Below are 18135 nucleotides of genomic sequence, written 5' to 3'. Positions count from 1 at the left end.
TGTAGTGCAAAAAAAAACCGTAAATAAAAACACAGTAGCATAGAAAAAAGTAGAAACAAATCAAGGAATACATAATACTATAAATAATTAAATACTTATTTAGCGATTTTTGATATTTCCATTTTTTTGTTTTTCTTTTTTCAATTAAATTTTATTTCAGAATAAACTCTGTCCAGCCCCAACAGGTTCCATCCTTCCTTCAGCATCTTTCTTACTTGGGAATGGATCCTCCGGCCTTCTGCTGCTTAGAGCTCTCTCACAACTTCATGAGAGATGCTATGAGCATGTTCATTTTCTAAAACCAGGCTAATTTATGCCACGTTCCTCCTTGTTACCGCTTTGTTCCTGTAAACTGTCCTGAACAGCTGCAGCTCTGCACTCCACTTGGCAAAGTAGGAGGCAGATGTTTGCCCTTGTGTCTGTTCAGGCTTAACTGTGTCTGACGGGCCTGTCGGCTTATTGGGTTGCTGGCCTGGTGTCCTGCTGGTCTGTTGGCTGATTCTCTTGGTGGCCTGGTGGTCTGTTGGCTTGCTGGATGGTGGCCTGGTCATCTGTTTGCTGTTTGGCTTGGTGGCCTGGTGGTCTGTTGGCTTGCTGGATGGTGGCCTGGTCATCTGTTTGCTGTTTGGCTTGGTGGACTGGTGGTCTGTTGGCTTGCTGGATGGTGGCCTGGTCATCTGTTTGCTGTTTGGCTTGGTGGCCTGGTGGTCTGTTGGCTGGTTGGCTTTGTAGCTTGGTGGTCTGTTGGCTGGTTGGCTTTGTGGCCTGGTGGTCTGTTGGCTGGTTGGCTTTGTGGCCTGGTGGTCTGTTGGCTGGTTGGCTTTGTGGCCTGGTGGTCTGTTAGCTGGTTGGCCTGCCGGCCTGTTGGTCTGTTGGCTTGCTAGTCTGCTGGCCTGAGGCCTGGTTGTCTTTTGGCTGGTTGGTTTTCTGGTCTGCTGGCCTGGTGGCCTGGTTGTCTGTTGGCTGGTTGGTTTTCTGGTCTGTTGGCCTGGCGGTGTGGTGAAGAGGGAGCTGAGCCAGAAGGCAAAGCTCTCAATTTACCAGTCCATCTACGTCCCAACCCTCACCTATGGTCATGAGCTTTGGGTAGGGACCGAAATAACGAGACTGCGAATACAAGCAGCCACAATGAGTTTCCTCCGTAGGGTGGCTGGGCTCAGCCTTAGAGATAGGGTGAGGAGCTCGGACATCCGGAGGGAGCTCGGAGTAGAGCCACTGCTCCTTCAAGTCGAAATGAGCCAGTTGAGCTGGTTCGGGCATCTCATCAGGGTGCCTCCAGGGCGCCTTCCCTGGGAGGTTTTCCGGGCACGTCCAACTGGTAGGAAACCACAGGGTAGACCCAGAACTGGAAAACGTTGCCAGGGAGAAGGGGGCCTGGAGCTCCTTGCTCAGCCTGCTGCCACCGCGACCTGGCCCTGGATAAGCGGTGGAAAATGGATGGATGGGTGGATGGCCTGGTGGTCTGTTAGTTGGTTGGCTTGCTAGCCTGGTGGTCTGTTGGCTGGTTGGTTGCTGGCCTGGTGGTCTGTTGGCTTGCTGGTCCTGGCCTGGCCCTGGATAAGCGGTGGAAAATGGATGGATGGATGGATGGCTTTCTGGCCTGGTGGTCTGTTGGATGGTTGGCTTGCCGGCCTGCTGGTCTGGTGGTCTGTTGGCTGGTTGGCTTGCCGGCCTGCTGGTCTGGTGGTCTGTTGGCTGGTTGGTTGCTGGTCTGGTGGTGTGTTGGCTGGTTGGTTGCTGGTCTGGTGGTGTGTTGGCTGGTTGGTTGCTGGTCTGGTGGTCTGTTGGCTGGTTGGTTGCTGGTCTGGTGGTCTGTTGGCTGGTTGGTTGCTGGTCTGGTGGTCTGTTGGCTGGTTGGTTGCTGGTCTGTTGGTCTGTTGGCTGGTTGGCTTGCCGGCCTGCTGGTCTGGTGGTCTGTTGGCTGGTTGGTTGCTGGTCTGGTGGTCTGTTGGCTGGTTGGTTGGTGGTCTGTTGGCTTGCTGGTCTTTTGGTCTGTTGGTTTGCTGGCCTGCTGGTCTATTGGCTGTTTGGCTTGGTGGTCTGCTGGTCTGTTGGCTGGCTGCTGCTAAATCACACACAAAACGCTGTTCAACAACGAATCTCACGAACGTCCTTTCATCACTGTGTCGTTGTGATATCAATTCATCACTGTGTGTAGTCGTCACTTTCAGGGTGAAACTTGTCGTGATGAACCCAGAGCTGCTGTTCTGCTGGAACAGATGAGTTAGATGAATTAGTGCAGCTTTGCAATTTTGATCCTGCAACATAAAAGCTAATTTCTGATATATATATTTTAAAGGATTTCTCACGGCACACCTGGTGAGCTCTCACGGCAGCAGTTGAAAATGACTGCGCTAATGAAAAAGCTGAGTTCTGCTGGATCCTTCCAGGCGCCGCGCGGCGCTCTCGTACGCATCTAATCCTGTAGCGGCGAGGTTGTTTGTGGGGGCACGCGGGCACCCTGCCAGCCTGAAAGTGAAACTAATCCATTCTACCGCCAACCTTCACATCCAAATGTAAAAATCCACCTATTGCAGATTAATTAGCACAAAGTGGTATGTAATCTTAAAACGTTGAGAGCAGCTGTTCCGCCGTGCTGCTTACAATCCAATTTCCAAATCACAGAGAATCGGGGGAGGGGGCGGGGATTTAAATAAACAAGCATCCTAAGTGTTGTGAATATGAATAGAATATTCATTTGCAACCATTTGCAATTTTGAGTTTCCATTAAACTGTTGCCATTACACAAGTTTGGATCCTCCCAGAGGGTTTTGCAAACTACCATTTAGGTCAAGATGGACAAGAAGAAAGTGACAAAATCAAAGGAAATAAGAAGTGAAGAAGCCTCGAAAAGGGAAAGACGGACCCTCCTTCCAGGACGGCCTGGTGTGCAAGGTGTCGCGTCTATAAATGCAAATGTATTCTTTATCTGGCATGCAACCCTCCAATGATCAAGGTCCTCATGTTGCTCAGTTTCCTTCCTAAATGAAACGTAGATCTGAAAGCACTTCCCTCGTAATTCCACACGGAGCAAAATGTCTTTCTCCAATTTACTTTCATTCTAAATAGTTTAAACCGTAACCGCAAAATCATATTTTATTCATAACTAATAACGAATGGTAACATGAATCCATGTTTCCAGCCATCTTCTACCTGATGTCCAATCAGTCTAAAAGCATGGTGATGAGATCGAGAAGCAGATGTTTCCTCACAGGATCACTGTGATATGAATGTGGGATTAGAACCTTTATTTTGATGATGAATAAACCTCTTGGCTGACCCTGCGGTGAGTCCTGCCTGCGTTTCAGACCCTGACCCTGCTTACGTTTTAGGAGTCAGTTAGTCGGTCTATTAGAAAGGAATTTTCTACTTTTTATTTTATTTTATTTTTTATTTTTTCCTAGGACATATTGTGTGCTATCACCGGGTGCGTTGCATTACATTTCACTGCATATATGTATGGAAGTATGTATATGTATGTGACAAATAAAAAATCTTGAATCTTGAATCTCTTGAATCCTGCCTCCACCTGCTTCCTGCTCTGTGTTGGGTGGCCAGACTCAACTTTTTCTGACTCACGACCGACTTGAAAATCTCTAAAATGTTTGCAAACACAAGCAACTGCAAGTTACACGGGAGGAAGTCGTGTTCTCGGTTTCTTTTGTTCCTTTTTATTTCAGTTTTAGATATCCTTCAAAATCTTTTTTTAGCCGACGATTGGGCCGCCCGCTTGCAGCCTTGTACCCTCGCAGCCCTGTATATGTACTGCTCAAGTAAGTAATAAGCAGTTTATTTTGCTGAGGGAAGCTGCTACAGGAGTTCTGAGAACTCTTCAGACCAAGGTCCTTCATAGATAATTTTCTTTAAGGTAGCGTCATACAATCAGAGCTTCAAGAACATTAGTGGTATTGAACTTCTTCCTAGGGTGCATTTCCTTTTTAATATTTTAGGATTTGCTCTAAAATGAATTATTTCTATATAAGCTAATTCACAATATCGCACAATACATTTCTGCTGCTAGCTGTCCCCCCCTGCACCACAGAGGGTGTGGTTATTTTCCATATTTATGCCAGCGCTTGCCATCCAATAATAATCCAAATAGGGATGATATAATATCCAAGAGAACATCTGAGAAACATGCTGAACCGTCCACGACTTAATGGATATTTAGCCTTATTAAAGAACCATCATAACCTTTAAACAACCATTATTCTAGCAGATTATGATTTTCAACAATAAAAACAACACTCCATTCTTATATAAATATCTATAATAAAAAAATATTCATTTATTATTTTAATCTAATTCCACTTTTCATTTATACTTTGTTGCAGGGATCAGGATGTGGTGTGCATTTTAAAGGATTCCTCTGCTCTGCTGTTTTCCGGGGCTCGCAGGGTTATTTTGAGACCGTAAAACTGATTAATGGGTCAAGACAAAAAAACATCTCCCTCTCCTTCTCTATTCGAGAGAGAGAGAGAGAGAGAGAGAGAGAGAGAGAGAGAGGAAGGATGCCGCCTTGAATTGAAATTTAATAGTCGATCCGGGGGAGGCTCTCCAAATTGGATCCTCTATTATAGGTGCATTATATATCTCCGCCTTTAGTTTATCACTCACACTCGACCGGCAGAACAAACGCCTCGAATCAAGCCGAGCGCCGCGTCGCTCCGATGCCGTCAGATCTCTCCGCATGGAAAGACGGTGGGGCGGCGGGAGATTGGACGGCTTCTCTGCGCCGGTGTTCCTAAGAAAAGGGACTCGGCGTCCTGGACGGAAGGCGGCCTGTAATTGACACGATATATCTGGGCTTATCGGCCCCTGCTGCAGCCAGCCGCTGCAGGGCCCTTTTCTGCCCTGATTAGAAGGGCAGAAATTGGGGGCAGTGGTTAGCGCTGTCCCCCTCACAGTGAGAACCTTCTGGGCTCAAACCGGACTGGGGGCTTTCTGTGTGGAGTGTGCATGTTCTCCACATGTTAGATTACACAATGTCATTGTCTCAAGGGACTTAATAAATACATTTGTCACCAACAAATCAAGCCATATATACTGTGTGTGTGTGTGTGTGTGTGTGTGTGTGTGTATATGTATGTGTGTTTATATATATATGTATGTGTGTGTATATATATATGTATGTGTGTGTGTATATATATATATATATATATGTATATATCTCTCAAATCAACTGTATGTCACAGTTACAGCCGGTAGAGTTGAAGAGGTTTTTGTCTTGTTTTTTGTTGTGAAATGTGTTAGACAGTAAACCCCGTCTAACATAACAGGGTCTAACCCTGACTTGCATGTCAGGGTTAGACCCTCAAGCTGATGCCCCTGAGCAAGGCACCGGTAAAGGTCTGGAGTCGGTCCTCGCGTGCCGCTATGTGGCCGCCCCCTCCGCAGACCCGAGACCTGCAGCCACACCCGTCCAGGAGGTCGCAGGTACCAGAGGGGTTTGAAATGCACCGCAACGCGGGGGGTCATATGTTGTCTGCGTTCGGCGATGACAGGACCCGTTTCCCTCGGTCTTGTCAGAACATCGTCGAGCTCCACCTCGTCAACTCTTATCTCTAATCTGGGTCGAGCGCTCTCTCTTTTTTTCGGTGGAATACAATTTCCATTGTGGTCGGTTTTTCAAACACCTTAATGAATGTGATGGGCTGATAGGAAGGATCCTCGTCGGAATTGAGCTTCACTTTCTCTCTCCTGTTGGGTTTTATTCTGAAAGAAAGAAAGAAAGAAAGAAAGAAAGAAAGAAAGAAAGAAAGAAAAAGGAATCATGAGGAAAGAAATGGGATGATGGAAGGGAAGAGAGAAAGACAGACATGGATTTAGAGGTACTGTTAGAGGGTAAGACAGGAGGAAGGGAATCACTGTAAAAAAAGAAAACCTTGATTTAATAATACAACCACCACGATACTTGTTCTTATTGAAGACGTTTCTCATAAAAACTACTCATCACCACCAACAACAAATGTCTCTTTGGACCAAAGCAAACATGCAGCGACGGAGCAGCTGGAAGTCATTCATTTCCCACGGGAGAATTCGACGAGGAGCGAAGGAGAGTGACACCATCTAGACAATGGGAGAAAATCTAAGGATTTCAACACTATTGTAATAATCTGTGACGCGGGGCAGTGATACTGCATCTCCGCTGGGGCGTCCGCTTATTAAACCCCGAGCAAACCCTGCACTTTGATTCCTACCAAACTTTTTCTCCCAAAATGGAAGCAAAGGCTCATTATGCCGGAGCCGGTTTCCCCGTGCTTCACAATGTGACTCTGCTCATTAACTTGGACGTCACGAAAAAGAAGACAATGCCTGGAAGAAGATTTGGAAGGTGGGATCCCTCCCGAGGTTTATTACATGCACTGAAGTAAAAATGTGAAAGTCCAAGTTGGATCTGTGTTGCAGTTCAGCTCTCGTGTACTACCTGTACTTCCATGGGTTGATTAAAACCATTTTCCATCTACAGTATGATGTAATGTAGTACAAATCACATGGTCAGAAACCAGGGGAATATTTTTTGAGAAGTAGATCTGACGGATATAAAATGTAACTTTACATACTATAACAGTATATAATATAATTAATATGGTGTGTGTGTGTGTGTGTGCGTGTGCGCGCAAAATACATATAACTGTGTATAATACATATATATTTTAGACTACTGTATGTACATTCACACACATCCATCCTCAAAGTGAGAGCCAGAACGTTGCAATGTTTATTTATTGTATATTTTATATCATTAGTTGAAGACTTCAAGAGAAAATGAAAGAACCTTAGGGGCACATACGGCAGGAAGAGATAGAAAGAGAGGGACAGGAGTGGTGGGTAATGTTGCATATATTAATGTATTATGTGTTATATTTTATATACCAATATAAAGGGATATTAAAAAAGTTACCGTGTCACTTAAAAATAAATATATTTCCAAACACCACATGAAGCCAGGAGGTGAACAGGAACGCCCACAAGCGACAGCGATGGCTGCTGGTGTGAGCTGCAAGCGTCGGGTCTTTGGAGAGCGGGCGTACAGAAGCGATAAAATCACTTCTGGTGTGAGCGTCGGCTAAGTGAGGCAGTGTGTGATGTCATGTGTTATTGTAACGTAGTCTGTATCCGTCTCATCTGTTTCCGCCCGTCAGGGAGTTGGTCCTGTTAATCCTGGTTTTGTTTTGTCCCCAGATCCAGAATGCCGATGACGTCCTGATCACCCCGCTGGAACGCTTCAGGAAGGAGCAGATCGGCGCCGCTAAGGTAAGAAACTCCGCAAATGGAACCTTCCACACATTAAAAGGAAGCTGACGGGGGAGAGCTGGTCGCCCCCTGATGAGGATGAGAAGATGACACCAGTGAGACGTGTTTGGGGAAAGGGCTTCATTTAAGGCCCTTCATCATCGTGGATGACGCTGCGAGTTTGAAACTGCAGCGTTCCCTGGTTCCCCCTCGTCTTGGCTTTTAGACGTCACTTACTCTTCTCCAAACTTTTCCTTCTTCCGACCCGCTGATGTCGTTATTGTTTTTGTTTTTTCTTGGTCACTTGAGGCGGTGGGAATATTTGTGCCTCTTCTTTTGTGGCTCTTCATCCATATCTACAGTTTACTGGCCATGACAAGCTACGCTGCTTTATCTACTTCACCGCAGCTGCCTCCTTGTCCTCATTGTGTGTGGCGGACCCCGCCACCAACGTTGGAAAACAGCAACTAGAGGAAGCACATGCAGAACGCAAATACATTGAATGGATGTTCCTTATAAAGAGCCAGATTAATGTCAAATATGGGATTTTTTGAACAAAATAATCTTATGGATTAAGCATGTTTGCCTTCAGTTTTTTGGTTCATTCCGGCCGTTCCAAGGTTGCTGCCATTTATAAACCTGTTGTGGTTCTATAGTTATAAGTCAATACTATAAGTATTCAGTTTACGTTGCTTTTTTTTTTTTTTCTCCCTTTATGAGATTTTGTTTTCTGATCTTCAGAAACAGAGTTGTTGTTAAAAACCCTTGCTGCTCCTGGTTAAAGGTGAACCAGAAGCCACCACACAAGCTGCTGTGTGCGCTGGGGGAGCGCATCTCAGAAACCAGAACAAGGAAGGGGGAGAGCACAAACTCAACAAAAAAAAGGGAGCTGGGCTCCTGGAGGGCACGCCACGACGTGATGCAGACATCTCTGCGCTCCGCACCGAAACGCCGGCATCAATCACCCTCGCGTTTCGCCAGACCCCGGACGACTGCGACGTCTCCCCCTCCGAAAAACCCGAGTCGGCCAGAATCCAGCGGCCCCGCTCGCTTCTCCTCTCCGCATCCGGCGCCGTCACGCTTCCCACTCTCCGTGTTTACTAAAAGGGGCCTTTAAAAGCCGATGCCTATGTCACTCCCCCCTCCTCTCGCTGATTTCCTCCCGCCGCTTCCTCCTTAATGGCTTCCTCCTCCCATTCCATCCCTCCCCGGCTCCTCCGCTCCTCCACCCCCTCCAGCCAAACATTAGTCCAACTGGAGTGAGATAAAAGGCCGACATCACAAGTTTTCCACTCTTCCCAGAATCCACGGTGCTCAGCAGGCGGTCTGACCTCTTCCAATTATTGCTCTCGGTGTCAGAGAGACGTCAGACCGGCGAGCGGGGGAGGTCGTGGTGGAAGGGGGGGGGGGGACTCTTTAACTCTTTGCCTTATTTGGGGAAAACCTCCAGTAATCCCAGTGAGGTCGGCCGCTCGGTGCCCTGGGCGCAACACTCCCGCGCTCCATAAAACACATAACACAGTCGCACTGCAGCGCTGCTTCACGCTACGCTGCGTCCCATCTGCCGCCGAAAAAGAAATGGAAAAACACGCCGTGGGTTTAAGTTGTCTGTTGCAATTACCCATTTGGGGGGAAAAGGAACACAAGAAGCCCTTTGGGAGGGGAAAATAAATAAATAAATTCCTTCTCCTTCGGTTTTTCACTTGTGTGTCCTTGCAGCGCTGGGTCGTCTTTAGAGATGGGCTGGTGTTGTATTGCGTGTGTGATAAAATAACACTTTATTAATCCCCGGTAGGAAATTCAGCCGTTGGAGCAGCCAAAAACAGTTCAGTCGAGAAAGAGAAACAAATTAAAATGAGATAAGAAATAACACGTGTACACGTCTATCTATCTCGACGGTTCACTCGTGAGTAGTAGTCGGTCAGTACCAGTTACCGTATTGCAGCGTTACTCATAAAAGGTGGCGTACAGTAGCAGCAGCCGTTAAAAGGGTCACACAGTAATATCAGTAACAGCAAGAAAAGTGGCTTAACAGCAATAACAGCTTATTATAAAAGCAGAGGGGGACACGGCGGCTCCATCCCGGGTTCAGCAGCGGATCTGCTGTTCGCTGTTACAGTATCCACACGCTCAGCACTTCCCCGGGGAGTCCGTGGAAATTGACGGCTGATCTCCTGCACCTCGGACCCGAACCCGAGGCCTGAACCCCGAGCGCAGAGCTGCTGCGCTAAGGGCTATGTGCTGGATTCCATTCACAGCCAGTCTCCCTGACTCCACACTACTGCTGCATGCACACGCACACACACACGCACACGCACACACACACACACACACACACACACACACACGCGTCAGATCATTGCTCGTCAGATGTCTCCAAGCCTTGAAATTTAAGCGCACCCCAAGGAAATTTTCTCCAGTCAGCATCTGCTTTTGGGGGCGTTTCTGACTGGCAGGTCGACCGATATTTTTGCCAATATTATATTCTCTTGAATGTTCGGCGCCCCCCCCCCCCCCAATCTGTGGTTTGGGCGTCGGGGGTCTCCCGTCTCGCCCGGTGTGAAGCATCGGTGCAAACGCTCCCAGATGGGCGTCAAACGGCCGCAGATCATCTGAGTTGTGGTCGTTCCATGAGGTGCTCAGACATCAAGCGGCACCCGGCTCGTCCACTGAATGAGGCCTGCGGCGCCACACCGGCACAATCAAGAAGAACGACTCATTTTGCTGAGTGACTCGTCAAGAACCCAATCTCAAAAAAACAGTACTTAGATGTTGTCTTCGAGGAGCGTTGCAGTTTTTTCAGAACTTCATAGACTGTTCTAATCAGCGGTTCTAATAATCACACGATTGGTTCTATAAATTTTTTTGTTTGTAAATATCTTCTGAATGCACAGATAACCTGCCCCAAAATATTATCGAGTATTCATATTGAGGTATTCGTGAAATAATATTGTCATATTTGATTTTGTCAATATCACCCAGTCCTACTTTTTAATCTCTAAGTAAAGCAACGAAGGCGCTGATGTAAATGGAACGCGACCACGCCTGGCGTTTCAAAGCTTTCCTAACTTTACTTTGTTTTCTTGTCTTTTTTTTTTTTTTTTTATCACCCCCACTGTTTTTTATTTCTTTCATTTATTATGCACGGAGTGAGAGTGAGATAACGGTACAAACACCAACTGCAGAGATGACAAAAACCCCACAGGCGTGTAAAATATGAAAAAAAGAAACATTAACAACCTAAGAGAGACAGAAAAGGTGAAGATAAAGAAACATGGGATGTGAGGCCTGGCGCACAAACACACTGCAGAGATAATGAAAGAACTGTAAAACCTGACTAATGTGTTTATTTGTATTGCTATACTATTAATCAAGAGCTGTACTTAAGTCCAATTTGGAGGTAAAGTATTTTCTTGAGTATGTTTAATTTCAGGAGGCTTTACTTTTTCTGCCTTTCACCCGACTGTCTTAACGTTTTCCTCCCTCAGATGTATCTGATGTTTAATAAAGCAGCCTTATGTAACTTTCGGTATTTGGCGTCCCTACAGTTGCTGAGTGCAATTGCACTTTTACACCACTGTCGTAAAACTCGCCCGGAAATACAAATCAACCCTTAACGACATGTCCACCCACAAACATGTCGACTGACAACATAGAGTAATGTTTCAGGAAAACTAAGCTCACACAGCCAAACCAGGGTTTCCGCCACGATTTTTTCTTCCCGGTCCGGCGTCCGGGAAGAATTCATTGGAGCGGACAAAATTGAACCTTATCGGTCACGTTTCAATAACAGTCCGTGTTACAAACGCGGATATAATGTACATCGAGGCTACAGCGTCCCTCGCACGGACCTCGCCGCTTCCCGGAGCCGCGTACCCTCTGACCGCGGGGAGGGAGGGGGCCCCTGCTACCAGCACGACTGTCTGCCGGGGCAGCACTCGCGAGTCAGAGGGTGAAACAAACCCCGCGGTGCGATGAAGGTGAGGGGCCACGCGCGCCGGCCAAGGTGGGAGCCTTTTTTTTTTTTTTTTTTTTTATCAATTTTACCAGGAAAAAAAACAAAAACGGTAATTACTGTTGAAACCCTGAGCCGAACACAAGCAAGTGCAACAAGACAGAGCAAGCCAGCTGATATGACTTACAACTTCAACAGCAAGAAGGCCTTGAAGGCCAGCAAGAAGAAGCTTGGCGTCTGTCTTGCAGCCTTCAATTTCCCGAAGCTCTCGCCAACTAATAAAAGCCAGTTTGAGTGTAGTGTTGCTTTGAAGGCACTTCTACTTTTGATATGTATGTGCAGTTAATGGAGGGGAATGTTGAATGGAGGACTTTTAAATTGACCACTATAGTTTTCTTTTCAGGATATTTCTCTGCCAATATTATATTTCTCATAATTCATCCCTGAAGGTTCCTTACTATTCTAAAGCAATTTACTCAAGCAATTGCTTATAGGAATCAAATAGTATAATGAGGTATTTTCTCAATCTCTATGTGTTTGACATCTCATTTTGTATTGTTATCTTAAATAATGCAGACAAAGCTGTGCAAGTATTTTACGGACATCCAGCGTATTGAAGTAACTCTTATTTATATGACGGTCAGAAATAATAAGCATTATCTTACAATCTGACTGAGTTACAGCCGTGCTGATGTACAGGATACTATCACTCTGCTGCTTGAACAGTTTGATAAACAAGGCTGTTTATCTCTCTATTAATGGTCATTTGAGACAACTGGTAATGATTTGTCGTTTATTTGGCTCCCTCGCCTAAATAGGAAAATATATTGTGTTATACTGTATATCAGCGCTCTCGTCCAATCAAATGACTCGACTAGAGCCAAACTAGAGTCAATTTAGTGATATGATGATCAACATTGTGTTTCTATTTTTTTCTTTTGTCCCGGTAAGATTTCCGGCTGCAACATTTTAAATAAGGGGTTGTCCTGACGAGTCCAAAATAAAGGGCATTTCAGTGCAGATGAATGTCTATAGCGGTTTTCCATTGACTGATGTGGGACACTGTCTAGGGGTGATAAAAGCTGCCATCCATCCATCACAAGTCCTCTTTCTGTTTAGCGTTTATAATTTAACTATCCTGAAATCTGAAAGGAAACTGTTTCGTTTAACCTAGAACCACAGAGCCTACCAGGAGAGTTTTAAGCAGACGGTATATTATTACATTTCGCTCACTTCTTTGTCCTTTTTTCTTTAAATGTTCTTTTTGGGTGTAAGAGAACTGGCATCTGAAGAGCTTTGTTCATCCTCACAATGCGTTTAATTTCCAATTCCCATCATTAGAACACTCACCAAACCACTCACTAAAACTGCACTTTGAGCTCGGCCCCTAGAGTCCCCGTATGCGATGCAGCGCACTGGGAACAGACGCCGTTCGGGTTCAGGTGAGGCTGCGACGCCAAACACACTGTGTCTCAGTGTGAAGACGACGAGACGTGTGTCTCTTTTTCATAATGTCATGGTGATAGGAACTTTATTTTCCCCTCCCCTCTCCCTGCTTGGCCCGGGCTTATCAAGCCTGAGCTCAATGTCAGACACTACGGGGGAGCGTCTATCTGCTGACTGTGGATGTGAAGGTTAGGTTACACTGTGCTGCCGATAAGTCCCAGTGTAGGGAACTATATCACAGGGATGCTGGGCGATGTAATTACCTTTTTTTGTCTCTTTTGTTTGTTCTGATTCTTATTCAAAACAACCCTGTTTACCCAGTGTTATTATGGATGACATATGCATGAAAAGAAGCAGTCATGGGTGGTGATTATTGCAGTTCATTCTAGTTACTATTTCAAAAGGTTTAAAATCATTGGTGTGAAACACTGGAGTGAGACAAAGCGAAGCGCAGATATGTCCCGAAAAAGGTGAGAAAACAATACATTATGACTTTTTACACTCACTGTCCAAAGGCTCCGATAAAAACATTTATCATTAGTAGTCAGTGCAACTGTATATCAGAGTCTTTGTCATCTGTAATTGTGCAGGGTTTTTTGAGGGTAGAAGACGTGGAGGAGGTGGAGCGGTCAGTGCAGGTAGGGTCCAGGTGTAGACCGGAGAGATTGGTCTTCGGTCCGTGTTGAAAGATGGAAGGCGATTGGGAAAGATGCTGCTACTCTGAAAGTCATTCCCGGACAACTAGCTCCACGGTTACTTTATCGCTGTGCGGGCCTGTTGGTGCTCAGGACATTAGGCTAGACTGGATCTAGTCACAATCTGGATTTATCTGGATACCAGTTCCCAGGCCTGAAAGGGGGCATGGTGGCATCCTTCCCTTCATCATAAAGAGTTTCACATAACATGTGTTTGTTTCTTTGTATCCCAACTCTTCAGAGAACTTGACGTTCCCAATTATTCAGTGTTAATTGGCAAAGTGTCTGCTCCATGGTGTTTCCCCAGGAAGTGGGATGAAAGACGCTCTTCCTCTTTAGCTAAGGATTTGGGCTTGACTCAAGCCCCGAGCTCCCTCTGCCTCCCTGCAGAAGCCAAGCCAGCCCGTGTGCGACCAAGCATCAAAATAACCGGTGCTTTTTCATCGCCATCCCGGACCCCCGCTCCAATTAGCTGGCTCTAATGAGCTCAGAGCGACAGGTTTGCAGAGTTTCTCCCTTTCCAGACGCCGCGCTGAGAACACAGCTTTGAAAGTCTGCGTGTGGAGAGAAGAGGTTGTGTGCGACACCTCGCCGGGCCGAGATCCCAAGCGCTGCCAGCAGGGCTGTCGGCCCAGATTCACCCCACGTCGGACAGAAGTGTGGCAGGAGGGAGTCTGACCGCACTCCCTGCAAACCCGTCACCACACACACACGGATAGGCTGTAGTTCCTTTGGAGTTTCCATGGCGATGACAGGCTCTGAAACGCTATGCCTGAGGCTCATTAGGGCCTGTATTGAAAAGGACATGCGATTGACGTCCAGATACTTCCTTCCTTCACGCTGTCAAAGTGACATTGCTCAGCGTCTTTTCTCCAGCAGACGGACGGCACCTGAGGACCTAGAGGAACACCTGCCTGAGCTTTTTGTCACCTCGCCCTGCCTCCATTCCTGCCTCCCAGACTGCGCTAGTAATTATCCTCATCCTTGCCCATTTTCCAGCTGTCCTCAAAGAGCCCCTGCGATGACGAGGAGCCTGCATCAGAATGCGTTCCTACGATCAGATTTATCTGTGGAAGTAAAGCCAATGTATAAGAAGAGATTGGTATTTAAAAAAAAAAAAAAAATACCAGTTCAGATAGCCATGTCTCCATCCTTAATTCTAATTTCACAAAAAATCGCAATCACTACTCCTATACAAACGTCTGGTTTTATTTTTGTCTGACTGATGAAAATATTCACAACAGATACCACAGAAACTTCCCATGCACGATTAGCATCGATGCAACACGACAACACACTGTCCTCTAGATATGTACATTACATTTGCTGTGTGATGGTAAGAGCAGCTGACTGGCTTTGGGGTTCTGGCATCTGGTTCTGCCTCAAACTACCAACTCCTCCTGTATGTGCACATCTATCCATGTCTGCATCTGCTGCAACAATCCAGTCCAATTCAATAGACTAAGCTATATTGGCATGACTGTTGCATACAACATTGCCAAAGAGGTTCAAATCATATCATGGCGGCCAAAAAACAAACAGCAGCAAGTAAGGAGTGTGTGTGTGTGTGTGTGTGTGTGTGTGTGTGTGTGTGTGTGTGTGTGTGCGCGTGTGCGTGTGCGTGTGGGCGTGCTCGCGTGCATGCGTGTGTGTGCATGAGTGTGAGTGATGGGGCTGAACAACACATCGGGCACCACAGCCCCACCCCCCATCCTTTGCACTCCATGTTGGCAGCATCGGACTGTGATTACCAAAACAAAGCCTGGCTGAGGACTAGTGTTTGAGCAGAATGGTCTCACGAGGTCGCCATCACAATGTGAGGCTTGTGCAATAAAATGTTATTGGTCATCATTTCAATGAATCGATGATTTTTACATTGAGGTAACGACTTAATACATAAATAAAATCCTCTAATCCCTGAACTGGAAAATAACATTTACTGCAAAAGAAGAGAGGGCAGGGGAGTCTACATCTGCCTCTACATCTGCTCTACTCTACCTCTCATCTGCTTTACCTCCCTTGACATTACATCTGCACTACTCCACCTCGCTCTACTTCTACTCTCATCTACTCTACCATTACCTCCACTCTACGCCACTCAACTCTACCTCTATCTACAGTACTAACTTCAACTTACTCTACATTTTCTCTACTGTTCTTCCATCTACTCAACCTCTACTCTACCATTACCTCTACTCTACCTCTGTTTGACTCTACCTCTACTCTACCTTTGCCTCTACGCCACTCTACCTCCATTCTACTCTACCTCTCCTCCCCTCTGTCTCTACTCTATGAGGAACTGGTGATGAGGGAATCCACCATTTTCATCAACATCTTGATGAAAAGAAAGAGATGATTTAGATGTAGTACAATATAAAATCCCATCTATTATTTGACATTTATTTGTATTTATTTCTCAGACTGGGGGGGTTTGGTTTGTGTGAGTTTGGGGGGGGGGTTGGGTTCGAGGCTGACGCAGGGCTGTGCAGACCAGTAAACACCCCGGTGCTTGTGAAAGGCTATCATTACAGGCCGGGCCAGTTAATACTTGTCCCGCTCAGATCCAAACAGAAGGTGAAACTTCCAGAGCCTGGAGACACTGCAGCTCTGAGTCAGCCCTAGCGTCTCCTTTATTTCTAAGTGTGAAAGTGGAAGCCACCACAATGAATGCCATGAGCACCACAGAGACGGCCACACTGGCCAAGTGGGGCTGCAGGGCTCAGCCGGAGCTAAAGCTCTTAATTTGCTATTAAATCTGCCTGAAATGGTGTTAAATTCCAACAATCGTGACACCAGAGAGCAGGATTGTTCAGCTCTCTAACTCCTTTAGGTGTTTTTAAACTTTTAAATGCTGATATATTAAGCAACACTTTCTGACAAGTCTTATTGCGTTGTGTGAGAGATTCTATGATTTGTAACGTCAGTCTGAAATTATATATACAGTATATATTTACTGTATATAGATTTATATTTATATATATTTTTGTTTGCACAGGTCTCTCCTGCAAGAGATGACATAAATACTTGACATAAATAAATAAAGCTTATTAATGTGCGTGCTTGCGTTTGTATTCACTCCAGCGCTTTGGCTGTGCACGTCCTCACACAATCATGTTGCTGCAGCCACAAGACAGACAACTCCCCTTTGTTGGCTCATAAAAATATATATAAAACATCTTCAAACCTTAAGGGAAATTTATTTGCCGTCAACATGATATCATATTTATTTTTCTGTTTATTTGGCCATCCACCTGTTTATGTTTCCTTTGTTTCCCAGCAGGCGTACACCCAATTGATCCCCCCCCCCCCCCCCGCCCTACCCGAGAATAAATCACTTTGGGCCAGTCATGACATGAGATGGAAATAAGACGCTCCAACATGAAATTATCTATCGATTTTCCTGCTGCATTTGTGATAGTTATGTCGGAGGGTTACAGCGTCTTGAATCCGTCCCGTCAGTTGAAGTGCAATTGGGTTTGCTGAGGTGGAACGCTGTTCTGGGTCATATCAGTAGCCAGTAGATTATAGCGGGGCTAAGTTTCAGGGCCATGGGAATGAAAACAAACAGCCCCGGTTTATTTCCTCCCAGGGCAAAGACCCCCCTCCCCCCCCCCGAGCTGCTTTGTGAGCAATGGTGTAGCGAGAACATTACCCACTGGGTGAAAACCAGTTCAGAGTCCAGGCAAGCGGAGAACAACCTCAGACCGACCCCCACATCCCACACACTGATTCCTTCTGGCGGAATAGAGCCTGATAACGGGCCGTGAAGTGAATCCACGGCGAGCTGCGCATCCGCTCCCAAGGCCCCCCGTTTCTGGAATGAAAGGTCTATTTTCCTTCAGGTTCCTTTCGCTCCCAGCTCAGCGCCGTCCCGGACCTCGCAGCCTCTGGACCCTGCAGGTGGAGCGGAGCGAGGCTGTCTGCGGCGCTGTTGCAGCTCTATTGATTTACAGTGTTGTGCCTCTGTGGCCGGGGGCGAGACAAAGAGCGTATATGAATCAGAAAGTCCATTGATAATGCATAGTCCTAGTTGACCATGCCGACATTGTCTTCTCATCATTACACGGTCGTATGGCATTTTTATGACCCGGGATAATCTATCGAGGAGAATTTCAAATGGCGTGCACTAAAAACTCAGAATGTGAGTGCAGCTAGACCTCCCCCCAGTGGTCGTTCCTTCATTCACTCTTTTGCCTTGTTTCTCTCCATCTTCTTCATGTCTCGTTGACCTTTTTAGGAGGGGAAGAAGAAATTCGATAAGGAAACAGAAAAATACTACTCCACGCTCGAGAGACACCTGAACTTGTCGTCTAAAAAGAAGGAGGCGTTCCTGCAGGAGGTAGGAGGGAGACTCCTGAGTCCAACCCTTATCTCAGTCCTTCTGCCCGATGGGACCCATTAGCGGTCGAACCTGTGAGCGTGCACCACACCTGCACTATCCCACATGACCTTTAGTTTGAGCCTCTCTCTTTGTTTTGTCTTTCCTCGTTAACCGCTTGTGACAAGCTCTCTGTTATCCTGCACTTTTTCAATCCTTTTTATAGAAACAACCTGCGAAAGTGCAAGTTTTCATCTTTTGTGATGCTGACAAGTAAACCACGCAAATCCTAACAAACGCAAGTGTGGAAAAATGTTTTTTAACAAATGAACACGTTTCTTAAAGAGCCTGGAATATTTCTAAATGTCAGGAATGGTGGCTCTTAGTTCTGCCCCTTTTCAAGAGCTGGCGGAGGCGATGCCGGCTTGAAAGCTGCTGCTCCCCCTCGGCGCGGCGCGGGTGTTGACCTCTGTCTTTGTTGCGGC

At 46.3% G+C, this 18135-nt stretch overlaps 1 protein-coding gene across 1 annotated transcript in view; it reads left to right on the top strand.

Moving 5' to 3' along the window:
* Positions 1-18135, top strand: part of arhgap42b (Rho GTPase activating protein 42b) — a 133796-nt gene that overhangs the window by 85807 nt on the left and 29854 nt on the right. The window contains exons 4-5 of the mRNA XM_080007376.1: positions 7186-7257; positions 17570-17671. Of these exons, the coding sequence (XP_079863502.1) occupies positions 7186-7257; positions 17570-17671 (174 nt within the window). The remainder of the gene's footprint in view (positions 1-7185; positions 7258-17569; positions 17672-18135) is intronic.

Source organism: Zeus faber, assembly GCF_960531495.2.
Source record: "Zeus faber genome assembly, chromosome: 9".
Taxonomy (NCBI): domain Eukaryota; kingdom Metazoa; phylum Chordata; class Actinopteri; order Zeiformes; family Zeidae; genus Zeus; species Zeus faber.
This window is presented reverse-complemented; position numbering and strand designations above follow the sequence as displayed.